At 36.4% G+C, this 27,577-nt stretch overlaps 1 protein-coding gene across 2 annotated transcripts in view; it reads left to right on the top strand.

The window, feature by feature from the left end:
* Positions 1-27,577, top strand: part of ADGRA1 (adhesion G protein-coupled receptor A1) — a 291,609-nt gene that overhangs the window by 221,496 nt on the left and 42,536 nt on the right. For both annotated transcript variants that reach the window (XM_075107276.1, XM_075107278.1), the window contains 4 exons: positions 15,618-15,825; positions 16,756-16,964; positions 26,293-26,420; positions 27,362-27,485. In XM_075107276.1, the coding sequence (XP_074963377.1) occupies positions 15,618-15,825; positions 16,756-16,964; positions 26,293-26,420; positions 27,362-27,485 (669 nt within the window). The remainder of the gene's footprint in view (positions 1-15,617; positions 15,826-16,755; positions 16,965-26,292; positions 26,421-27,361; positions 27,486-27,577) is intronic.

Below are 27,577 nucleotides of genomic sequence, written 5' to 3'. Positions count from 1 at the left end.
TGAAACTGAAAATATTTATTTGTTCTTAAACCAGATTTTTACCTTAGGGTAATACTGAATTTGTTGACTTAAATCATTGTTAGAAATGGTCTGCACAAATGCAAACTGATGCTGTATGTGGGAGACAGCTGGTTGTCATGGTAACTGTAGTGCAGTTTTTAATTCCACTTGGTGAGTAATGCTAACACAATGATGCTGAGCAGACCATGGCTTAGCAAGTACAAGTATCTTGCATTCTCCATGTCAAGGTTACAAAGCAAGAAAATGATGCTGTTCAGACATGCAGACTGCATCATTTTAGGCTTATTGCTTTTGAACAGAGACTTAAAAATAACCTAAAAAGCTAGAGGATATCAAAACTATACAAAGAATATGTTTTTGGTGGGTTCCCTCAAAAAGCCCCAACAAGGTGATAAAATTAAAAGACAGACTGTAAGATATTTATAGCTAGTGAATACTGTTTCGTTTTCTTATTGAATGTATTTGTCATTGTGTTTTTAATGTAGATCTATTGAAGAAATGTGGGAATAGCAAAATTTAGAAAGGCAGAAAAACACAAAGTGGCCAATCAATTTTTATTTTTGTGTTTATGTATGGAAAAAATAGGACATTAACTGAAGTTATTTCATTTTATTAAAGTTGAGACGTTTACTTAATGCTGTTTTCAAGAGAAGACCTTTGCTTTTCAGGTAATGCATCCTGTATGAAAGAAACAAAACACAGTAAGTCTAGGTGTAGTTGGAGAAGTAGGATCAAAATCAGTTCATTAGTTTGCTAAACTAGTCTTTTCTAGTTTTATCTCGGCCCTCATACTTGTTATAAAAATAATTTTTCCTAATGTTGGACAATAGTCAGAGGAAAATGGGAATACAGTTTTTAGTAGAGTCAGTGCCCTTGGTAGCAGTGTTTTCATATCGTTGTAGATATATAGAGCTTCCAGGACTCCGAATTCCCAATGATAAAAAACAGGAAGTCTTTCTCGTTGCTGAGATAGAAAATTTGGGACTGTGCCATTTTTTCTCAAATACACTGTCTTTCCGCTAATAATGTTAGTTATTAATTTTGTACATGATGTTAGTCCTTCAGTTGGCATAAGAGACTCAATTTTTTTTCTGTATTGATTTTCTTTCCTTTTCCCTCCTTGAGCACGTTTCTTTCAGACCCTTGCTCCTAAATAATTAATTCATACACTCAGGTACTCATATCAGCATCTCGTAGTAGCAGTAGTAAGAGTCCAGAAATGCATGTGTGGGATTCAGCAAAGTACTCCCATCCTATTTAATGCAGAAAGTAAAGCTGGGGAGTCCAGACGAGAAAGAGAGTGCAATGGTGAACGTATTAAGCTTTTATGTTAGAAAACGAACATTGCTACTGCCTAAAATAAAGGCATATCAGTTAATAGGAGACTGGAAGTGATTCAGCAAGAATGATAACACACTTAGGAAAAAAAAATCACTCAAATTTGGCAGTGGAAGCCCTTGAGAAAGTCTGAAATATACACACTGTTGATGTGTCTGACTGATAAAAATGAAGCCCTTTAGAACAAAGGCCTGTGGTACAAATTTGTGAGCACACTAAATATACTGATGCCAGAAGAATTGACCTTTACTGAAAAAGATAAGAAAATCAGGGGAAGACCAAAAATATTCAAACCATTGTGAATGCTTACATATAACAATGTAAAACAATTCATTTTCTACTGATTTAATTGCAAATTTGATGCTTATATAACTAGTTTACAAGATTTAAAAAGTGAACACTTCATGGCATATAGACGGCTATTTTTAATGAGTATGTTGCTGTTGCTTTTTCAGTATATAGGCCCTGCAGCAGTAATACTTGAAAACTTGTGTTAGTTCAAAAGCCATGAGCAAAACAAAAAGGCTATGCTTTCCCAGCCACTCCTGTAGTACATTGCAAACTGAAAGCAGCTTTGCATTTGGAAGAATTAGGATTATTGTTATTCCCTTCTGTTTATCAAAGGAATGGGGAGACAAGACTTGTGTAAGTTCTTAGTTCTCAGTCTTCAGTTGTTACTATCTGAGTTTCATCCCATCTAACTAGCCTAGGTTAGCACCTATCTGAATATTTAAAGGAATCAATTATATTAGAAATATACTATATTATACTAGGAATCTTCATCCTCACCAGTCACTGAATGGGAATGAGGGGATGCTCTCCTGGGGTTTGTTCAGACCTCAACTGGGTTCACGCACTATGTAAAAAATCTCAAGTGACCTCTGACATTTCAGCCCAAAGGTGCTTGCTTGAGGGAGAGCAATACAGTACGTACTGCCTCAGAAATATAAAACCGTCCTCACCCAATATAAACCATGAGTTTTCATGTAGTGATGACTGATGACAAGAACTGATAATGTATGTTAGTATTTTAAAATCTTAATCAGGAGAACGTCATCACTGTTTCATAGCAGCTGAGCTACAAAACTTGATGTGATTAGAGGATTAACATTTTGATTCAGTCAGCTTTCAGAAATGAAATGCCTAAGATTTACTATGTCAAGTGACTATTTTTGCAGTAACAAAGCAAAATTTGCACACATGTCTAGGTGGTTTCTTAGCATCTCTGAAATATTAAGAAATAAGTGTTAGGTTTCTTCCAACCTTCCCCAACTAAAAGGACTGTATAAAGTGATCAATAGATCAGTGGAGACGTGGTCTGATGGAAGGTTCACTCTGACCTCACTTCCATTGTGGTTGTTACTGGATTTTACTGCGGATAATGCCAGCAAATATCTTTGATGTTCACATAACTCTGTGGCAAATCCCTTAGAAAACCTTTGTAGAATGAATCAAGATACACTGTCCCTAAGCACTCATTAGAACAGGTGGCTAAGGAGCCTGTCCAGATAAACTAGTAATCTATGATGAGGACAATGAGAGTACGTGTGATTCAGCTGGAGGTGGAAGTGTTCTACTTAGCTCTGAATGCTTTCTGCTGAACCAAGGGACCAACACAACAGATTTTTCACATGAAGCATACATACAATATACTTACATACACATCCCGCAATGTTTTATTTTAGAAGCTTCCTCATGACTCTAGTTTGGATTGTTGGTGAAAACATATCTGCAAATATATTACTTGCAGGGAGAATAATTTATATTGTTTCTTTTAAAACAGAATGGGGGAATACACTATACATCAGACAATAACCATTTTCTATATAAAAGCCAAAAATAGAATGGCTTGGGAAAAGGTACTCTTTTTAAGTAGTAGTAAAGTATGTTAATACTCTTAACGAATTGACAACTTACTTTCCAGATGGACTCCTTTCCTCCATTCCTTTTCTGTTCAGTTGTCAAGAAAGTAGGACAGAAACAAAGGCTTACATCAGCACTGTGGCACAAATTTGGACGCACTAGTGCTGATAATTAGCTCATGGAAGTGCAGCCTTGGATAAATCCCTTTACTTTAGTATCTATGGTCTCTTATTTCACACACAACACATGTACCAAACCTGTGTTTGGTTTGGCAATAACTAGGTGTTGAGCATGGCATTTGGCCAGAACTGAACTTCAAAGGTGAAATTCTGACGTTAGCATTTCATTGTCATAATGAGCTCAATATCTTGTCTTTTGTGTCCGCACTGGGTGCATCAGAATCCTGAAGATGTGTGTGAGACCTACAGAGCAGGGTACCTGATTTTGCATGGGAGCTTTGGGGAGCAGCAGCTACTAACAACTACAGGCACTAGCAGTAGTGGAATATCTGTCTTCTCCTTCGTGCACAACATCTCAGTTGTAAGAATTCTCTTAAAATGTCACTTGCCATCATTGATATACATCCACTTTACCACCATGCAACTCAAGGGTCTAGACACCTTGGGCAGTTTCATCCAAATGTGAAGACAGTTCTGTGACTCAGAACCTCTCTCTTGCCAGTGTAACTATACTCACTTTACTCACTCCTTTTACATTTCTTCTTATGACACACGCTTTCTGACTGTACTGTAGAAGCTAATAAATTGACTGAGTGACTGAAATTCAGGAAGCAGATTATTGTTTTGGCAAGTTGGAGACTAAAATATATCAGGTTTTCAAAACGGAAAACTGAGTTTGGGAACAGAAGGAGGGAAGAAATCATATTTGCTCTTCTTGAGGAGGCGTATTTTCTCAACTATTGTGAGGATAGCGAAGTTGTGTCTTGTAATAGAGTGAAGGAAAGTGCGATTGCGCATACATGAACTAAAGAAAAAAACAATCTTACCATTTTTTCAAATACGTAACTGTCTCTATATAGCAAAGCGAAGGAATGTAGTGATCTCACATCGCTTCTAGAAATGTGAGCCTTGCCCAAGGTATGGCTTGCAAGAGTAATGCTGGGTCTGTCTGAACTGATTAGTGGCTATAGGCAATATGGATCATTCCTGAGGACAACATCCAAATCATTCAAAATCAGCTGAATATTGAGTCATTTCATGGTGTGGAACTTTTAAATTCACTTCCTAAAAGACCTAAATTGCGAAAATTATTTTCAGCAGTTTCAGCTGTCCTCCGTTATCAGACAGGGGCAATGTTTCAGTAGTCATCAAGCAGCAATGTCAGCATTTCATTGAGTCATCTTTCTGAAAAGAGAGCACCAGAAAAACACTTAATACTTGGATTTCTGTACATTTTATGCAATATAGAAGCTCACTTTGCCTCAGGAAAATTATATCAAAATAGTTTATTAAAAATTTCTGAATGAACCTTTTTCACTACATTCCTACTTATGTTGCTAAATGAACTTTATATTTATTTAGCTTAACTAAGTGTGAATACCACATCAGTGAAATTAGAAATCCTATTATTTGGTATGATTAAATAGTTGCAGTATTCGGTCATTTGATTGACTGTATTACGTAATGGTTGCATCACTGTGTACTCATATTCAATAAATGGATATACACAAATTTTCTAAGACTTTAGAAAAAACATAAAATCCATAATGGTATGTACCACACTCTATCAAAATGCATATGAATTTCATTTAGTACACAGTAGTTTTTCTTATGTGTGTAAGCCGTTTAATATCCCTTCTCCTTTTAATCAAATTGTGTTTCTCCAACTTTAGAAAAATCTTTGTTAACACTTTATGTCAGAGGAGTGGGAAATATTCTTTTTGTTCCCATTCCTAATAGTTTATGTATGATAATTACTAAGCTATGCACCATGCAGAAACTAAGACTGTTGTGAGGCCGATATTAACACAATTCACCTAGTTCAAAAAATAAATTAAAAGTGGTCATGGCAAAAACCCCTCATGTATGCCAGTGTACTGAAGCTAGAATTCACACGATTCCTTCTTTTAAACTGGTAGTACTTACATATAATTGAATTCAGTGGTCAATGAGCTGTAAAAGGTATTTGGTTGGTTAGGTATTCTGTATAATTATGATGCCCTTCCTAAGATCCGTGGTGATAGTTTTGTAATTATGTAGCTGAATGACAGCTAGACAGATCATGAGATTATTTACTGTGACTTTATATTTAAAAATTCTAACAATTTAGCATATGCCCATCCCATCCTCCGAGTGCATCTGCAACAGTTAAAACCACAGTCTCATCAGTGTAATAATAAAATCAAATATGCTTATCATCTTTCCAGAAAGATCTCACATATTTAATGCCTGAAGATAAACTGAGCTTCTAAATAAAAAGGAAAAATACTACTTCATCCCAGGCTGCTCAGAGGAAAACGTAGTATTTCTAGGAGCTAATGCATCCCTGAAGGGCCCAGTGAACCAAACTCCGAAGAGGGTAACTCTTCCTGTAGAACGCACTGCCAGAAGCCATCCTTTTTAAAAATGAAGCTGCAGTGAGTCTCTGTAGGTCCAGCGGAAAACAATGGAAAGCTACAGTGTGAATTTTGGGGTGTGTCCAAAATCCTTTAAGACTTCAAGGACCTTCCCACAAAAAAAACCTTCAAATTCAAAGTCTATTGCAGACTGTGCTTGACTTGCAATAGGGCACCCTGAATTGGAGCAGTCATGTAGCACTGTCTGAGAAATCTAAAAAGATCCTTAAAATAAAACCAATCTAAATTAAATATAAAAACTAATAATTAACTTTATAACAAAATTGTTCTGTGCTTCTTATATAAAACTCAATTGATATAATGTTGTTCCCTCATTACTGATTTTTGTTGTGCTTTACAGTGTGTTTTCTGTTGTCAACAGAAAGATTACCATAAAAGATACGTTGTCATAAAAGGTGAAAACTTGGATAAAATTTGGAAATTTTAAAATGACATTGCTTATGTGGAGTTTTGGAATACATGGAAAGTATACTGACAACTTATCAGGAGTAAATCATTTACCAATGTGGTTCTTAATCCTTTTTCATACATTGTATCTACTGGAGCAATAATGTTTGAGGTTGCCTCCAGATTCACTGTGTTTTCTGAGGCTTTTGCAGAAACACCTCTTTCAACTGACACCAAGTTGCTTCAAAGCCTTTGTTTGAAGTCACCACAATTTGGAGTTAAGGATTATGGCCCTACCTATAGGTGCAGCCTGAGTGTATGGGAGATTGCTAGCCGATCCAACAGTGTGAAGAAAGGGGTTTGTCTTTTATTCAGAGCCACAAGGTTACCCACTCGTGCTACTACTGATGCTACCACAAATGAATGATACTTTCATTTTATATTCTATTTCAGGTACCATAAATCTGGGATTCTTGTTTAGGAATGGTAGCATAGTGATTAGGGTGGTTCTGTTTTTATGGGATCCTATATTAGGGATGTTCATCTGAGTGTCAGTAGTTAACGGTTATCCGTGATGGGTATTGCTGTCTTGACCATCACGCAGTATAGGAGACTGAGCTCTTGAAACTAAAGCGCTAAACATCTCTTCAATTTTAAGGAAAAATAGTGGGAAGAAAAGTAATAGAAATACACCTATGTCTTCATTTTTACTATTCTATGAGATCTATGTTTAATTGTTCTATTTTTAGACATTTATTTTAAGATTTCTAAAATAGGTGTCTACATTAAATAAGTGGTTCAGTTTTCAAGTTTGCTGACTGCAGCTCTTACATGTGTGTAGAATTTTTTCTTCTTTCTCAAAAAAATGATAATATCATTACCATGCTCAGTGTTCTTTTACTGCAGATGTGAGTCACTTGAATCTACCATGATTGTATAGTTTTTTAAAACTCTTTTTCTTCTTAGTGAGATTTTTACGAACTCTATTAACTGTAGACTGGGGATGTAAGTAGAAGTAAGAAGTTCAGGAATTCCTTTATTCAGGGAAGTAATGAGTTCTCAAAAGAAATGTTAGACACTTCTTGTAAAACAGAGAAATAAACCAAAACTAAATTGTGTAATTCTATCATAAAGCTTTAGAATACTCTCTCAAAAGTAGGTAATTTTTTGTGTGTATGTGTGTCTATAGTCTTTGAAAGCTACCCTGTCCTCTCTGTTACAAAGGCTAGGACACATTTTCATACTTCTAAGTCTGTGTTTTTGCTCTTTACCAACATCCTAGTTGTCCTTGTGCTCATGCTGGCTATTCGCTCACATGACTCTTCTTCCTCACTACAAGCTATTCCTCTGGTATTTTTAAAGACAGCAGGCACAGCCTCTTTCGTTTTGCTAGGCTAATAAAGCTAAACTCTTTTACTCTGCACTTGTGAAACAAAGTATTAATTCCAATGGTGACCCTATTAACCATCCTCTACACCCATTCTATTCTGGACTGATTTTTCCTGAGCCCCGTTGATCTATATCATGTAGCGCATTTCTGATTAGACCTTTAAAATCAGAGTGTTTCCCTATCTAATGGAAATGCATCATCTTGTATATTCTGCACTGCATTTGTCTTTTTTTTTTTTTTTTATTGTTAAATCATAGTGGCTCTGAGTCATCCTGTGATCAGCCAGTGCTTTCAGGTCCTTTCCCTTGTCTGTTGCTTTCCGAAGTGGTCTGTTTCACCAGCTTATAATAGAAATTCTCATTATAAATCTGTAAAACATATGATTTCGAACATTGTCTTAAGTGACATTCCTCTTTGCTTCAAGGTCATCAAATGAAAATTGGAAGTCCCCAAACTGATTTTCGTAGCAACTTTGGATATATTCACCCCAGCCTCTCTTCCCCTTTCAAAGTAAATAACTGTATTATCAATTTTATCTTGTCCCTTATTCATCTGACACTATTTCTTACTAATTCTCAATGTCTCAACTCAGCTAACAGTTTTCTATGTAGCATCCAGTATTTTATTGAAGACCAAAGGAACTAGGGGAATTGTATCGCCTTGTCTCCAGAAAACCAGTTATCAAGGAGGACTATCATGTGAGTCTGGCATAATTTACCTTTGGTAAACCTACCTTCTCTCCCTTTGTGTTATCTTCGTCTTTGATTTTTTTCTCCTCTTCTTTTTTTCGCTCCCAATATCAAATTAGCAGGTCAGTTACTGCTTGTAGAATTCCACACATTTTCCTTTTCTTAGAAAATAAAGTATTACATTTTCTGACCATATTTTCATGGATGCATTAATAATGAAGTCCTAAATGCTGACCTACGGTTTGGAGGAATAATGCATGAATGCATAAGCAACCTCAATGCATCACACTGGAACACAGAAATAGTGACATATTGGCCCATATAGAAGTGCCTGAAGGACACTACATTTTCATGCAATTTACCAGTCAGCTCTTTCAAACTCATTAAAAGAGGCCTGTCTTTGGACACAGAAGCAGAAAATACGACAGCAGCAGCTGTGAGTGATGTTGTGACCTGTGCAATGAAGTTGTTCGTTTGTGCATTGGTCTATACCATTATCTGCATGCCAAACTTGGTTCACACACTCACCCTAACTGTAGATCATTTTACAGAGCCGTCATCATTGCTCTAATATCGACTTGGTACATTCCTAAAAAAAAAAAAAAAAAAAAATTATAATGGTCTTTTGATTTTATATGTCAGTTATTTCAAAGATTTGTATGACAATATTCAGCTCTTATTGAATTTTTGCCTTGACATTTGTGGTAATTCTCATATTCTTCTTCTTATTATTGATCCTACCATTGTCTCCATGTAAACACCAATACTTTCATTGGAGTTAAATAAAAAAATGTATTACCTGATTTTTTTCTAGTTTGTTTTATCTCTACCTGATTCTTTCGATATGGCAGCTCTACTTCTTTCTCTGTCCATTTTTTCACAGAGCTCTGAAGAACTTACTGCTGCATGTAAAATGGTTTTGGCAATTTTCATTGTATCCATCCTCTTCTTAAAACTTAAAATACTATTTTGTTTCACTGATCAGTGATTTTTGGTTTTTTTCTTTTCATAAGCTTTCTGATTATACTCATTGTCCTTTTTGATATGCCCTTCCATTTTTGATCTTGTAAGCCCTGTTAACTTTTATCAATGAATTTCCTGAGTTTGCCAAGTTTTCAAATTTTAAATACAAAATCCTAACATGGAGACATTTATTTTTTACTTTTATTAGAAAAGGTTTACTGACGATCAGGTTTTCAAGATCATTTTATATTACCAGCTTTTCTAAAATTCCCATGCTATTTGCTAAATCTAACATTTCTATAGCATGACTTTAGAAAAACCTTATTATTAATTAGTGATAACTTTAAACACCCATTAACATGGTTTTGTACCTTTTCATATGATTTGCCTAGATTTGTTATTGATGCCATATTTTCACTAGTCATTAAAACAGCATTTATGCCTGGCTAGAACAAAGATATCTTGGACTCTACTTAGGTTTCCAGATATTGAGATGGATGTGGACTGCAGCATTACTACGTAATGACTTTATCACACAATAATCCTAACATGCTTAGCAATTTTATCTCAATAGCCAGGTGATTTTAGGTTGCATTTTTGGAGGTACCTCTTCAGTTCTAGGAATCTATATAAATTTTGCTTTTCACTTGCTAGTCATCCCTGAGCCTTTCCAGACTTTTGTTTAAACAGCAATCTAAAAAGCAATCTAACCTGTGACAAATCAGGAGCAAGGTTATGTAGAAAAGTTACACAGCTGGGGATCTCCAACTTCCCTTGCTTGGTATCTTCCCATTTTAACAAACAAACAAAAAAAAAACACACACAAAAAAATACACCAACACAAAAAAAAAAACCCAATCCTATCTCTTTTAGGACCTGTCAAATTGTTTATCATTGAGTATGTGTCTTGTATAACCATATTTCTTCAGGCTGGCATTGTTTCCATTCTTTTTACGGAACCTTTATTTGGCATTTTCCCAGATAGTCTCAATTTTGGTTTGGTTTGGTTTTGGGTTTGGTTTTGGGTTTTTTTGATACCTTTCATATCAGAAAAAGACATCAGTACTCATGTACAGTCTACCTGAAGCCTCACAGCGCTGGGCCAAATGCCTGTCCTTATCTCATATGTCAAGTGCTGAGATAATTCCAAAGGAGAGTTATTTATCTACCAGGAGAGACAGCTGAAAAAAACAGTTTTGCACCTTTTCTGTTATGTTAACCACCAAACCCTTAACATAATCTCCAAACTGAAATCTTCAGTTGCTTCTAAGGAGGTGCTGTTTTGTTTGAGGGCCTAAATAAAATCTATTGTATATGTATAAATACTTTATTTGCTTGATTTTATGATGATGACCACTCTGTTAACTCAGTCAGTACCTATTTAGTAATATAGGCTTTTACCTGTAGAGCTTAGTTTCTACTCTTTTTTTACTGCTACAGTAACCTTACCTAGCTTGTGCCTATTTTGGCAACACCCTTGGATCTTTAATAATATAGTAGATGGCATCTTGCACCTGAATCTATAAAACACCTCATCAGATTGTTTAAGATCTGGAAGCAGTGGAGTTGCTTTTCCAGTTCTCTGCCAAGTGTTCAGGCATTCATTTACTCCTTTTTTTTTTTCCCTCCAGTTTTCTTCTGACCTCTTGTTAAGGTGTTGTTTTTAAGTTAAGGAAATTGCCAACTGGAAAAACGTACCTTATGACTGTTCTGGGATCTCAAAATTGGAGGCTCCCCTGTGAAATATGTTTTATCTCAAATAGAAACACTGTGCTTGAACTCCAAATTAATCTAGTATCAAGACATATGCAAATAGCTACTGAAATAATTTGTTTTGTGTCATTTCATGGTGGTTACCAAGTATCCTCCTTGATAATGATTGTCTGATAATGGGTATATTCTTTCAATATTATGTTAAATTTTAGACAGGTAGAATGAGATAATGGGGGAAGCAATGTTGAAAATGGGAGCAGGTCTCTTTAAAGAACCATGAAAGTAGAAGGGCCAACATATCAGAAAGGCACCTAAGTCAAGAGGCCATCTTCTCTAAACACTTAATAACTCCTTGTAAATGCTAGCATTGATTATAAGGAATGGACTGCTGACCAGAATAAAATTACCTGGGGAAAAACTCCACTTTAAATCTTTTATTTTCCCCTTAAAATGTTTTTAATAAGGGTCACACATGCATAAGCTGCAAACATGTCAAAAGTCCGTAGCTCTCAATATCCTGAGGACAATTTCCTCTTTACAATTAGGTTTTCCATTCAAATTTAACACATTTGGGATCCGGTTGGATTTATTTGTGCTGTTTCTCTTCCTCAGATACTTTGAAAAATTCCACACACACAAAAAAAATAGCTCTTAAATGGAAACAAAACCTGAAACTTTAGAAGTACTTACAAAACTGTACTTTCCAAATTATGATTCAGAGTCTTCCAAACGACCTTTCATTTGGCTTTTTGGAAAGTTTCCTGGGTTCCAAGAAGTCTTGGAAGCCAGGAGTCCTAGCAGCCCTCCCAGAAAATCCTCAGAGCTGGCTTTGAGCTGATAAGCCCTCTTTCTCTGGCTGCAGGTCACACAGCAAATTTTTTAATATCTGGGTAGATGACATGGAAGATAACTGGGAGGTTTTGAAATTTGCATTGTTTCTCTCTTATTTATACACAAATGGGTGGATCTCTGTGGATAGTTTTTGTTTTAAAACACTGGTGTTTTCCAGCAGAAAAATAGAAAAATCTACAGTATGTTCAGGATTTCCTTTTTTTCTAATGAATGCCAGTCCAATCCAGTTAATAGGACTAAAAGTGAAATGGAGTCATGAAGGGATTATTGACATTCTATTTTGAAAACGCTCACAGAATGTCTAAATCCTAACTTAGTAAATTGCTGACACAGACTCTAAGCTTTTCCAGGGAAAATATGAGATGCCAGTGCTGACCTGTGTCATTGCAAAGACGCAGCTCCTCTGCAGGACACTTGATGGTGGCTCTGCCTCTAGTGCTCTTTCTCCCCTCTTAGAGGTGGAGCAGCTTCCTGAGATGCTGCCACTAGCACGCTTGGAAATGTCACTTCCTATGTGATGTGGTGTCCAAATAAAATATTTTAAAATTACGTGATTTATGTGGACTTTGAAACATGTGAAGCACAGTCATTCACTCAAGATTTTATGTTACTGTTTTTGGTTTTATAATAATCTGTTCCCGTATTGTGTCTCATCTCTGGACTCTGGAGCACCTTACAGAGCAAAAAAAAAAAAAAAACCATCATTTTTATTTCACTAAGTGAGAGGGAAACTGAGGCAAGAGTGGGGAACTGACTTATTCATCACCACACATAAGAGTAGCAGAATCCAAGACTGAGCATCCAGGCAGGCTCTGTCCATCCTCTACCACAATAACAGGGATTGCCTGAGTGCTCAGATCATCTCTCTCCTGTGAATAATGACTAATGCTATTAGAAAAGAAGATTCTCACATATCTTATATGTAAAAATTGTTCACAAATATTTATTCATATTTTTAAACAGCACTGTGAATGTGTGGGCACTCTCAATGTGCGCATTTTCAATTAGTATCCTAGCACAGGAGCTTGTTGGCAGGCATGTTGCTGTGGCAGACAGTTTGATGTTTAATTCTGAGGAATTTCTACATAAAGTAAATATTTGATGCACAGTGAGTAGTTTGATTTTAAGTGTACATTTGTCCAGTCAAGTGACAGCCCTGTCCCTTTGCCTTTTGCTCTGCAAGACTGCCTGCACTCAAAAGAAATTGTTTGAAATAACAGGCATACAAAGGCCAGTATTCATAATTAAATTGTATCCCAGGAAGTGACTGCAGACATTATTTAGTGGAGATTATTAAATAGTTAATGCCATGGGTATTCATATTCTTGGTACATTTTGAGGAGACAAATAGGGAGGAACATTTTCCTGAAGTCTAATGAGGAAATAATTTTCTGTAAATGTGTCTTTTTGTCATGTGAGTAATTTGATGTTGCTGCATGTGTGAGATTTGCTCAGTCAGCCCGAGGAGGGCAACCAGTCCACATTAAATCCATTTTTAGGCTGTGCACAGCTTTTCTTCGCTACGTTCTACTTTGCCCCTGTGAGGCGAAGCTGTAATTTGTGGGTAAGACTTGGGGCATCATGATCGGATTCCTTTCTTTTATGCTACGTAGTGAAGGGTCTCTGCGTGGGCAGAGATGGGGCGATAGTGAGGAGGTGAAGGGTGGACATCACCTCGGTCTTTCACCAGCTGTGCAACCTGTCATCAGACCTGCCGCCCAACCCTCTGTTCCTCAGATGTGTGCAGCCTCTTCTCTGCGCCTCCCCAGTCTCCCCGCCAAACTCTGTCTACTCTATTACTTTTCCCCATTGGTATCAGTAAGTCCCAGTGCAGAAGAAATTGGAGAACCACAATGAATTATACAATTTCCCCTTAGCAAAAGCATTGTAAACCTGTTGTTTTCTCTGGCTTGTGTAGGACTGCTTCTGTCAACTCATAGACGTTGTGCTTATCCCAGTGCCTTTAGCTGTTGGTTTCATTATCATAAGCTGATTCAGATGCTCCTAGCTTTCTCTTTTTGTGTATAATAAGTAATTAGTGTAATTTAATATGTCATTGTTATTGCTTTTTCCAGCACAGAATAATAATAAAAATCCAGTATAAATATAAAGTTGATCACAATGTAACTTCTCTTACACTTCTGTACATCTCCAGATAAGTCCTCAACAGTGACCTGTGGTTTGGCAAATGACACTCCTAAAAATTTCTGTACATACTTATTGATAACAATTTTACGGCCAAAATGGTATCATCAGATGTTCAGCATATACAGATACTTTGATATATCATAGAGTAAAATATGTCTTTTTCAGAAGCATAGAGATAAAGCCAGTTGTGACAGCTTTAGTGAATTAGGCAGTGGAAACAATCTAAGGAAGAGTGCTTGATGATTAGCTCAGTTAATTCCAATTACAGCCTTCATAGTAATTTTAAAATCTAATGTAGAAATGTCCTGTTGTTATTTGCTCTGTTTTTCCTGAGTATTTTTAATAAGTGGCATCACCTAGATTGCATACTTATTTTAAACAGGAATTTTGGGTGTTTTTATTATTAAAATCACAAAACTGTTCCAAAATATACATGGTAATAAAGAGAAAATTGTACAGAAGCATTTATCTGTTTATTTAGCATCCCAGTGACATCACGGATTACTCATGCTTTTCTTCCATATTTGTCATGAGGTCACTAGATACTTCTCATATTCATTTTAGTTCACTGATCTCGGTTGTACCTTATCTCTCTCACATGTGTATTTCTCCCAGCACATGGACATATATTAATGTCATGTTTGCTTACATGATTGTGGAGACTATTTTTTTTAGTTCTCAAAGAGGTAGCGCACATGTGCTGTGATGAAGCTGTGTGATAATCTATGTAAATTATGTGCACAGAAGCTATACTTTGCCCTTGGGGGAAATGCAAATTAGAACATTTTGTAGTTTGTTTGTTTTTAAATACATACACTTTTCGATTCAAAGCTCAGGACAGACTCCCTGTTTATTTTCCCATTGCTCATCACTTGTTTTTTCTTGTAAATATCTCAGCCTTTAATGATTAGTTTGCTACTTCGGCAGGAAAAAGATGCTTGATGAGTGAAGTCCTCAGAACATAATGTTTGGTGTATTTTATAGCTCTGCTGTAAGCGAATTATCTGCTTGTAAAAGGGTGTATAACACACTCACAACTCAAAGCCATTATAGTGAGCTGACAGTCTTCATTCATTTTCTCCTATTGCTGTCTTTTTTTCTTCTGTTAGATTAGCGCTTGTAATATTTTTTAATTCCACATTACTAAAACAGAGTTAACTGATTTTCTTTATATTTTTTCCAAGAAAAGCATATTCATAAAATGTGCTGTTTACTGCGCTTGCAGCTCTCTGCTGATGTAATTTTTTGTATTAATAACATTATTTTTATACTCTTTAAGTACCCTTTCAGAGAAATGTTGTAATGTAAGTTGTCTGATTCTGTTTTAAGTGAAGGAGAAAACCTGGTAGAGGTTGTCTCTTTAAATCAGATCTGCAGTGTTGATGGACCCTCTAGCAGGCACGGTAAGAACCATTCTCACCTCTGCAGCAGGGAGCTTGACCATATAGGCTCTCACATTCAATCAAAACGTTTTCCCTTTTAATATGCACTGTACCAATCCTATTCCCATGGTTACAGCTCGTGCTTCCTTGGTTGCTTCCAGTCTGTTGGAAAAGGAAGGCAGCATACATTTCTTGTACAGGAGTTTTAAACATCATGAAAGCAACCCTGTTGTGATTTGCATTTTAAATGTTTCTTTTTTTTTCTCATTGTACAGAATGCTGTAGCAGTAGCTTCAGTTCATTTGCCACAGTCTGTCTTCTCTCAGTCTTCAGCCTGGCAATCTGTTGATAACTCCACTTGCAAGCTACAGTTTATTGTCTTTCGGAATGGAAAACTCTTTCCTAGCACAGGAAACTCATCAAATCTTGCAGATGATGGGAAACGTAGGACGGTTGCCACACCAGCTGTTTTTGCTAAAATAGGTGAGGAGTTGTTATGCATTATTTCCTTTAATCTAAAAGCTATGGTATACTTGATTATGTAGAGAATAGAGGAGTAGAGTGTACAGTGTGCAGAGAGGCTGGAAACAGTCTCTTTAGTACAAATGTTTGCAATTGTTCCTATCTGCATGATTTTATTCAAATTACCCTGCAAATAAAGAAATGCACTTGCTGTATGACTAGAATTCAAATTTTGGACTACTGTTTGTTGACAGCATTGTTACAGATGCTTGTTTCTTAAAGCACAGTGCTATAGGAAAGAACCTTGTTTTACTCTTTACAATGAAAATTGCAACGTTAACGTCCTAGACACTGATTAAAATAAGGCTTTTGGAGTGGGAGCAGTGCCCTGTTGCATGTATCGATACTCACCAGTATACTTTCCGATACGATGGACGTAAAACAGGTGTTGTTAAAGGCTTTTGTCTAAATGTGATATATTGTATGTGCTAGTGAGTCATTATTTTGATTAATTATTCACCCAGGCAATTTTACTAATTTTGTTTAATACTGAATGATGCTCTAATTTCTATTAACATTTTTTAAAGGTTTAAATGTGACTTTCAAAGTGCAGAATTGCCTCAGCTATTAATCATACCGTGAAACTGAGCCATTTCTGCAGTTACATGGGCAATAGTGTAACACTGGTCGTAACTGAAGAGTCTGAAACAAAAAACACTCTGCTTTGTGAAGGATGATTAGATTATTTGGACACATTATGGGACTGAAATGATCAGATTTATTTATACTATTGCAAACTTTTCTGAATGTGAGCACTACCTTTGATTTTGACCATTAAGAGTATGTCTATTGCTTTTCCCCCCATAATTCACTCCATTTGATCTCTTTACACAGCATTCATCAGTAAAGGGTTTTCCACTCCATCTCTGATTCAGTTTATTGCTTTTGCAGATGGGTGCAGTTTCGGAAACCTCACCAGCCCTCTTACTATAGGGTTGAGGCACTTTGCACGGGGTATAGACCCCATTGCAGCCTTCTGGGATTTTGACCTTCTAGATGGACATGGAGGCTGGTGGGGAGAAGGGTGCCACATAATTAGTTCTGCAGGCAATATTACCACCATTCAGAGTACACGCTTCAGTAACTTTGCAGTGCTAATGGTAAGTATATGACTTAGCAAATATACCTATATTTCTCTTTCTCTTTTGCCACGCATATATATTCTTTTTACGTGCATCTGTATCATTCTTACTTGTGGGTAACCGACCTTCCGTTTTCTATAATGTTTAGTATAAGACAGTCTTAAAGAAAGTTAGTTATTTAACTGCCAGTAAGTGAATAAACCTGGTGGTCAGTTTTAATATCCAGAGACAGGCCTAATCAGAAATGACATTAAATTCAGTCTTACAAATGAAAGTTCCATCAAGGAACAATTAGTATGTAATGGTTATAAATTATAGGACAGGATTTAAAAATGTATACTCCTGTGTGCTTTTGCATCAGCACATCTCAGAGGCTGGTCTGCTTTTGTTCCTGCCCTGCACTGTGTTGATCATACTAATTAGTTGCAGGCATACCGCAATGTTGAATCATTTAATAAATGGAGAGGAATAACATCTTCTGCTCTTTTAAGTAAGGACAGTGCTGTCCTTGTTGATCCTGTAGGACTTTTATTTTTTATACCAATGCTGATAGCCTTCTTGCAAAATTGCTGTTGGTGAAGAAAAATATTTCTGTGCAGTGCTAACACATCAGCCTGCTTTGGTCTGTTCTCAGTCACACTTACAGTTCCCATTGCAGTTATTTAACTGTCCTGCTTAACAGAAAGTTACCTTCATGAAAGCAAAAATATTATGCATGCAATAATGACCTGTTGTTATTCAGGGATTAAAGGAAAGCAAACAAAAAAATGAGAGGTTTCTAACACATATAGGTGGGAAAATGTTTGCACAATTTAAAATATTTTTTATAAACCAGTTGTAAAAAGATTAGCCAGATGTGTACTATCGATACCAGATTGATCCTGAATGCTGGTGCATGATTGCACTGTAGATGCTGCTTGTGTACATTAGAGAAATGTTTATAGTTGAGTAAATAATGTATTGTGCGTATGTGTAAGGGACAGCAAACATAGGCGACAGGAATTGCGAGGACATGTGCAGAGAATACCAATCTGCTGCTGTCAGATGGAGCCCAGATGGCAGCCAATCATAGCACAAGGCTGTGGTACCCACGAGTTAAATGCGGATATTATCGTCCACTTCGTAAGAACTGATTTCCCTCAGAGTTACTTGAACATTTTTTCACCCATTCCAGAATTGTTCAGAATTTAAGAGCTGTTCCTAAGGTTTGATGACATCAAATATACCTCATTTTCTACAGTTTCTTTGAGTTCCCCTTTTTCCCTGAGCCGCTTGTTTCCCCAAATGTGAAACATAATTTTGCTTTGAGGGTGTTTTTTTAAATTAATTAAAGAAAGTACCTGTTGACTTTGCAGGTGCCACACCCAAAATGGCTTCCTCCCCCTTCAACTGCTTGGGTTCAGCCTGTTCTTCTTAAACTTTGGGCACTTACTAAATGTTAACTAATTGCTTGCAAGCAACAAATTACATGGTTTCATTTTGTTTGCAAAAATCGTGTAGCGACATAAGGGCTACAATTAATTTTTGGTTTGTAAAGCCAAATGCACATTTATCTCTGATAAGATGTAGCAGATTGGTTTTTCTACAACTGTAAAGGCAACTTGAGGCACCTTTTACTGCAGCTTTTGCATCTGGTACGTAATTCTGTGTTAGGTCTTGTGTTTGTTTTGTTGCAGTAATTCAACTTTGCAGTTTTTCCTGTGTGCATCTCCCATTTTTATCTGTGTAAGACAAGAAAATAGAATCTTAGCCTCACCCTTGCTTTGCAACTGATATGGTAGCAAATAATGTGATGTGTTCCTTAGCCTGTTTCGCAGTCACTTTTAAGACAAAAGGTGCTTGACCGTAAGTCATTTTAATATATATAAATACACACATACAAATGTATCTTCCAACAGCTGTCTTTCTAAACAGCTGTTGGAAAACTTTTATAGCTTCATTATGTGTAATCATTTTCATTCAAGTGTTATTTCTTAATCAGTGTTTTGTAGTATAAAGTCAGGGGTTGTTTCATTTGAGAGAGACTACCCTTTTCTGGGCAGTTCAATTCTCGTACCAGAAATGAAAAATATTTTATTGTTCTGCTTAGCTATTAATCTATGATATGAACAATATGAAGTGCCCATGTGTGTCTTCTTAATTCACACCTGAGTGCCTAATGTATTTTAAAATACTAACAAACTGACAGCCAATTCAAAATAGCTAGCATATGGTATGTAGCCAATGAATTTAGCTAGAATATCATGATACATGTTATTAATCTATAATTCTCTAATCTATTAAACCATAAAAATTCATAGTTCATTATTATGTTTTGGGGTAATAGCAGAGATCTAAAGTAGCATCTGTAAACTGAAGAGCAGCAATAAAGCAAGAGTGATGAAGGTTTACATTACCATCAGAATAATGTATATCCTGCTGTGGAACAAGATGAAATAGAAGCCTCAGTTAATCCAACTGTCCATTTTATAGCTAGTCAGCATGTATTGTGATTTGTCATCTTTCAAAATAGTAAGACAGTGTTTCCTGAACTGCTTTTACAGAAGCTGTTTCTGCCTATGAACCTTGAAAGGGTTAAAATAAAGGTTTCGTAGAGTCCTTTTTTAGAAAGGCAGTAATCAAGGATTTATCAACCATGATTGATAATTAATAAGCATGAGCATACTTCAAGTGAAAGTATTCATGTAGAGCCATTTCATTTCTGTCTGTGACAGTTGTTCAAGTGATGTCAATGAGGGAGGGAGTACAGTTTGGAGGCTGGGGTGGAAAGGAGGTATGAGCTCCTTCCCTGACACTGCTCTCACACTTTCATTCTGCTCTGGGTTAGGCCACTGGATGGAAGTAAAATAGTAGCATCAAACCTCATACAGCATTATCTTTTCCTGATCGGCTTTTGAATGGTGTGTCCTAAGGGTGAGACTAAAATACTGTGAATTAAACTTCCGAGTTATATTCCCACCTTTCCCTTCATGTGTGTTTAGACCAGTCCCCTATTTTGTCTTCTCCCCTGTTATCTGTAGGAGGAAGAGAGACAGTCACACTCTAGCTTCTTTTGGAGGTGGCCAAAGCCCTCTAGGGTCTTGAACCATGAACCTCTGCAACATGATTTTCTGGTTTAGAGTAAAATTATGATCTTATGTATTCTGAAGCTTTGGTATACGTAACTGAGCTGTATAGCAATGTTTTCATTTTTCAAGACAATGTTTATGTATGTTATGGCCAATGTAGTGCCCTGTAGCCATAGTATATCTGAGTAAAAACTCTTTAGGGGACAACAAGAATATCCAACAGCAACATTGTATTTCAAAATTTGCTGAATATATTTTGACATACATTGTCCTTTTTTCTTCCTTTCGTTTTTCTTAGAACATAATGGCAATTCAATAGTGATAGATATGTCTGTAATTGTTTACAGCACTTTGTTTTCCCCCTCTGACTGCTTTGTCAATAGTAATTTCCTCAAATCTACCAAAAAAAAAAAACCTAGTAAAATTATTACACCTAAGTATCTACTTCTCAATTCACATCAAATGGATTAATAAATACTGTTAGCATTTTTAATTGTAACCCTGAAGGTTAAATGAACATAAAATCATAAACAACTCCTTTTCTGTTTTGTCACAATGTATCTCTGTTTCAAACAACGTAGGTGGGGTTTTGCTGGATTTTTTTTTCTTTGTGAGCGTAAGGAGTCGTCATATGCAAAAGTAGCATCCATTCAGTGGATGGCTATTTGAGATAATTAGGGCTGAGGAGGCTGAGCTGACAAAAACAGAGCAAATTTGAAACTATTCTGGAAGTAAACCTTGGAAAACTGTGAATGAGAAATTGAGGAGGAGCGAGATAGTAGGAATGGATCATGCTAAAAGTTAACAGGATTTTTCTTCTGGTGTTTTAAAAGCATTCCCTGAATCTTTTAAGTCTTTCCAAATTGGTAGGATCACAGTCCCACAAAAGCTACGTTTCAATATTTTCAGTGTGACTGGAGACAACTGTAGAATTTCTTAGGCCTATTCATGAAGTTCGATTCTGAAAACAGTCTCCTAAACTTCCACGTTTCAGGTCGTCTCCAAATTAAACAGCCTGTCTAAGCCTTTTGAGAAATTAATTCATAAGATGGGGAAGTATTACAGAGATGTCATTTAGAAGGTTGACATAATTATAGTATTTGACATTTTCCCTATAGAGAACAAAGAGTTTTCTCATAACAGGCTGTGGAAATGTGTTTCAGTACTTTGAAAAATCAGGCTGCTTATAAAGAGAGGTTTAAGAATGAACTGGGGTTTTTTTGTGTGCATCAAAACACCACTTTTACACCGACAGAATAGACCTTAGCAGAGCTTAAGCACCAAAGACTATGAAAGTGATCCAGAAAGTTTCCCTGCTATCTGCAAAATTAACATTTGTTGTGGTGGGAAGTGCAAAATTCCTGGAATTAGATTCCTCTGCACGCGCATAGATGCTTCCCAGTGTGAAGAGCTAGATTTCTAAGCTCTGCTGTCATTCAGCGACCTGGAAAAGAGGTACGTACTCTTCACCTAAGTCCTCAGCTGGCATGTACTGCTCATCTAACAGAGAATACTTAGCCCATGTGGACAGTACTGAGTCCAGCTTCCCAGAAAAGGTTGCTTTTTTCAGAAACTTCCTGAACATGCCTATCTTGTGTGTAAAACCTTGGAGTTAGAGTACTCATAGGAGCAAGATCTGGCTTTTATACTGTTATACTCTTGTGAACTGAGCTGTATATCAATATTTTAATTTTTCTCCTTGGATTGTATCTACTTTTTATTAAATTAGACCTAATGATGTGTTATTTTCTCTGTAAAATGCATAAACTGGCTTGGTACTGGGGACAAAAATCCAGGCTCGTCTCCTTCAAAATGCACTAACGTCATAACAAATCAAGCCTCTGGCTCAAGCTCGCTCTTTCTGTTCGCTCTTGCTTTCTTTTGGCTTAATGGATCTTGCATTCTTGGGGGTGCAGCTTCAACCAGAGGGTAAAGGGATCCAGACTATCAAGGAGCTCAGTAAAATGAGCTGATTCTTGGGAGATAGGAGATATAAGTTAAAGACCTAGAATCCAGGTCTTCAGCCATTTTATTGTCTTGGTGGTTTCTACTGGACTCCTTCCAATTTGTCAATGTCTTTTCCGTACTGAAGTGCCCCAAACCGGACACACTAGTCAAGACTTGGTCTCACAAGTGGTGAATAGGTGGGAATAATCACTTCCCTCAGCCTGCTGCCTGCACTCTTGCTACTATGGCTGAATAGGTTCACCTCATGTGTCACAAGGGCTCACCACTAGCTTGCTTTCAGTTTATTGTCCACTAGGACCCTCTGATCCTTTTCTGCAGAGCTTCTTTCCAGTCAGTCGTCCCCCAGCCTGTACTGCTGATGGGGTTACTTTGTTCCAGAGACAGGAACTTTTTATTTCTCTCCATTGAACTTCATGAGGTTCCTGTAAACCCATTCCTCCAGCCTGTTGAGATCTTGCCAAATGGCAGTCCTGCCCTCCAGCACATCAACTGCTCCACTCAATATGCATTGCAGTGTTTTCAGCTCTCCACAGAAACCCAAATCTATGGATAATTTCCATATTCTGGTGCTCCTAAACATCCTAATACTTGGCTGCTAGTTTTTAAGTTTTGTTTTGTTTAAGCAGGAGGAATCTAAATCTTACCATGACTGATTTCTCAAATGTACTTGTATTTCTAAGTCTCTGTGGTGCTTCAATACCACCTTCTTGGGGAACACAATTTCAGATGTCCTGCTTTAAACACAGAAACCAGTTAGACTACACTCTCTAAAGTCATTCTATAGATTAATATTAGTATATTAATAATGTTTAATTTGCCAATATAAGTAGATGGATTACAAAAATTTACAACACAAGCTAGATTGTTTTTAGCAGCTGTGATTTTGTGAAAGTACCAGATATTTAGTATTAGCTCACTATATGTTCCCCTCAGCTTTCTCAGCATCTGCTATTAGATGTCTCAGGGCTGCCTTTGGTATGTAGTTTGTCTATACCTCTTTATACTTTCATATTGAGTTTTAACTGATCAGTAAAGATGTGTCTTTCAGTCGATTTTTAGAATGAAGTCTCAAGTAAAAGTGAAACAGTCCCGTTTGCACCCTGATGTTTTTATAATTCTGATTGTTGGATTAAATAGCTGATAAAAAGCCTTTTCTGTCACTAATTTCCATCACTAATTTCTATTATGCCTTTCATACTATGGTGGCATTTGCAGCTGAAGGAAGCTGGTTTCACACCTTCCTATAAGGGTGAATGAATGACAATTCCTCATTAGAGAACACTTCACTGGCCTTGCAGTTGTAGACAGCGGTTTGTAATGATCAAAGTCCTGTCTGTATTAATTTTCCTGTAGATATTCCTGCCATTTTCAATATCATCATCATTTGAATCCCCTCTAGGAAATAAAATCTAACCCACCTTTTTAAAATGTAACATACAACTATGCTGCTTTGCGTACAGTGTGAAAAAAAAAAACCAACTTTGTTTTCTGCATGCTGTCTTCCCCAGAGGATTACTCAGGGGAGGTTGGCAGATCAATAAGGTTTAATTATCATCAACAAGCAGACAAGATAAATTTATTATATATCTATAATGAAATCAGTTTTCAATATACAAAACTCTCAAAAAGCATGTTCTATGTTGGCAATAATGTATTATGATGCAAAAGTTTTACCACTCATTTACTGTACAAGATTAGAAAACAGATAATAATAAAAAATGAATATTTTAAAATGGAATTAGCTGTAAGATGCTGATTGTTCTTAATTCTTCTGCAGGGAAAATGGCTGTATTCCTGTAAAGCATATGGCATTTGCTTTTAGACTGATGTTCAAACACAGTGATTCGTTGATCCTTGCATTTACACTATTAAAGGCTAGTTCTTTAGTACACTGAATGATGCTAACTCAAGTAAAATGGCTTTAATTTGTTGCTATATAAATGCGTAGCTTCTCTGTGCTTCCCTTTTCACAACTTCGTTAATTTTTCAGAGTATTTTTTCAGATATATTAAATATATTTCTTTAAATAAGTGCACTGTAACTGCTATATTAGTTACAGTAACAGTTTTCTTAATGCACAGAACTGAAGCAAGTGTGTGCATAAAATTATGACAAAGTGTACTACTGGTATAGCAAAATATGATTGTATGAGCAAGAGCTAGGAGTAAATATTTTATCATTTTTAGCAGAGTATTTATGTTTATTTACATTACTACTCTAGTAACATGAGCCAAAATTGTTCTGAACATTTCTGGTAAATAATAGTCTACCTCAAGAAATTCAGCCTGTAAAAGAATTAATGGGGAGATGATGCAAATAAAAACATGGGAGAAAACATGATCAAAAGGGGGGCGTTTGAGTAGAGATTCAGTGGCGGTTCTGAGCCAACAGACTTTTAAAGAATTATTTGCAATTTGTTAATTCAGTATATCCTGAATGTATATTCATGCATACTAAAAATCACAAAATCAAGAGAAGGCCTCAAGAGCATAGTTCTGTCACATTAAAAAGCTACCACATCAAAAGACAGAGTTCTTTTCCTCTTCTATTCCACTTGAGGTTGAGGGTAGAGTAGCAAGAGATGTTAGGGGACAGTGTAAGAGTACCCCTGTGACAAGTGACTCCACCTCTGACTTGAAGTCTTAGTGAACTCAGCAGGGCTGAGAGGGGACTTGTGTGGGGCAAGTGCTGACTAAGGAGGTTTAACTGAGGTACACAGGCAAGCTGAGGAAGTACTTGGAGAAATGGGATGCGATGACATGTATTTGCCATCTTGTTCGTATGTTATTTGTTCATTACGATGGTCTTTTTCATATCTGTCATAAGCTGCTCTGTTTTAGACCTGACATTAATATGCATCTGGAGAAACTGGTACAATCAATCTTAGGAACTTTAAAGCTAGTATGAAGAAAAATAATGAGTCCTAGGGCATCTGTTACTTGTAAGGATCTTTCTGGAAGGTAAACAGAACAGTACCTTTCCCCCCTGATTTAATAATTGCATACACTCATGACCATTAGCTGCTTGTACATGGACAAGTTCATATACATAAACAATGGTGCTGGAAATCAGCTCTCTGCATGCAAATGAAATTTAAAAAAATGTATTAGCGTTACAATCCCAGTCTCCAAAGGGGAGATTTCACCTCAGGAAAACAATGTATTGAAACTTCTTCCAGGAGACCCTAAAACTGACAAGTAAGAAAAAGTCTTTTAAATCTATGCCAGTATTTTTAGTGTTAGAGTTTGCTGGCTTGTCACATTCAGTACTTTTTCAGATTTTATCTTTTCCTGTGCTCGGATGTATATACATTTTTGTGTGCACAGTTAGCACCTCTGCACATGGGTACCGGCAGGTAGAGGACACTTTGTTTGCACCCAGGTGATAGTTTATGTATCTAATTTATAGCACTTGTTTGCAGAAAATACAGTGCCACTAACAAATGTGGCTTAATGTATTACAGTGAGCCTCTAATGTTTGGCTTAGTTCAGGTAGTCTGAAGACATACTGTTTTCTGTAATGGGCTCCTTTTGCCTTTCGTTTGCATCCTTTCCATAGATGGAAACATCTATCATACCTGCAGATATAGCTCTCTTTACTTCTTACTTGTGAGATCCAGTAACTGAGAATGTTAATTTTACAAAGAAATTAATAGTTTTCCATTATGTTTTTCATGAAGAATTGTGTCAGTAGGCACTAGCAGGTCCAAAAGGAATGCATGGATCTTTGCTGTTAATATAGCTGTCAAGCTGCTTTTGTATTGACGTAGGTAGTAGAGAATTTGCAACTAAGTGTGAAGGTCATGGGGTCAGAGGAGCTGTATCAACTGGGAATTACATTTGAATATAGGAGCAAGTCAGTCAATATTTTGGGTGTATTCTCATGACTTGTTTCTTTGAGTCATTCTTCTGTAGCCGTGTATACGCCATTTAGAGACCTTTATGATAATTTGATATTTTGTACTTAATATCCTAGTAAAATACGCACATAAAGTTCATGTTATCAGAAGGAACAGATATTGCTAATGCCTGGAAGATGTAATGTTCTGTGTACTTTTTCAGACCGCTTTTTCAATTAGGATATATCTGCTTGTTCAAAAAGGTTAATTTCTGTCTTGCAAAGTGTATGCAGATGAGGAAAGAGCAGTCCAGTGTTATCGTAAATTCACAAACTATACCTCCATAAAAAGTTCATCATCTTATTTTCCTGCTCTTGAAAGGGAACAGCTAGAAATGACAGGACGTATTGAAAAGAAGTCTCAGATTTTCACACATGCCTAACAATGTTAAATCATTTTGCTTTCTCCATAGGATTTTAAGACAGTGCTGTCTTTCCCCCAGTACCCAGGGGAGTTTCTGCACCCTGTGGTATATGCATGTACTGCAGTTATGTTGTTGTGCCTGTTTGCTTCCATTATCACCTACATTGTCCATCACAGGTAAGAATTCAATTTTAAGCACTTGTGTTAAACGGTCGGCATTATGCTGAGGTACCTCAATTTTTCTAACCCTCACTGAAAAGATAAATTAAAATTATCTGAATTACTGTTGGATAGTAGTATCAGCAATGTGATTTACACCAGAGAAATCAAAAAAAGGTTATGTCAACATTTCTCAAGCTGTTCCCCAGCTGTATCTTCCCTGAGATGTATCTCTAAATGGTTTACACACTGTTCGTAAGATTTCAAACTTGACAACTCAATATGAAACTACAAGCACTACCAACTTGCTGTCTGGCAAGTTCCACTCAAAGAGGAGCACTTCAGGCAGCTATGCTGGCACTCTTGGCTTCTATCACCATGTTTGGTTGAAAGACGTAGTAACACTACCATTGGGCAAAAGAAACTTTCTTTGACTTCTAAATCTTCTTCGTTTTAGAAAACTTGGGTTTTCCTTTATATGAAAGATTTATATAAATGCCATTTTAACTACGTACTTCTGTTAAAGACCATTAGCAATTTAAAAAAGTAGGAATGTATTGTACTGTAGAAGCTGCTAAATATTAATTAAGTGAACTTAATGCAATGACTTCTGATCTTCAGCTTCCATTTAATCCTTTAGAGATGTCTTGTTACGGTTCTGCATATCTGCAGCTATGCAAGAAGCCTTTTACTTTTATTGCTTTAAATGCTTGATTAGATGGAGGAAACTTTAAGGCAGTAGACTCTTTTAGTAGACTCTACGATTTTTACCATTGATTTTACCCTTTACCATTGATTTCAATGCTGTATAAATCAGACTCCGTCCTATGGGTAAATTGCCAAGTAGGGATTCAAGAATCAGACAATTTAATTCTATCATATTAAGCATTTTTTCCAAAGCATAATTTTCATAATAGATATGTTGTTTTTTAATTTTAAAATGTAATTTTTTTCAACAGCACAATCCGAATAAGTAGAAAAGGATGGCACATGCTTCTCAACTTTTGTTTCCATACTGCTCTTACGTTTGCTGTTTTTGCTGGTGGAATCAATCGCATTAAATATCCGATCATATGTCAAGCTGTAAGTATCTGTCTTAGTAATTCTTACTAATTGAATTAAAACCTGAAACTGCATCTTTTAACATAATACTGATGGCTCTCTTTCTTTTCATA

This window comes from Phalacrocorax aristotelis, chromosome 12 (assembly GCF_949628215.1).
Source record: "Phalacrocorax aristotelis chromosome 12, bGulAri2.1, whole genome shotgun sequence".
Classification (NCBI taxonomy): Eukaryota; Metazoa; Chordata; class Aves; order Suliformes; family Phalacrocoracidae; genus Phalacrocorax; species Phalacrocorax aristotelis.
Note: the sequence above shows the minus strand (reverse complement) of the source record. Positions and strands in the feature narration are given on the sequence as shown.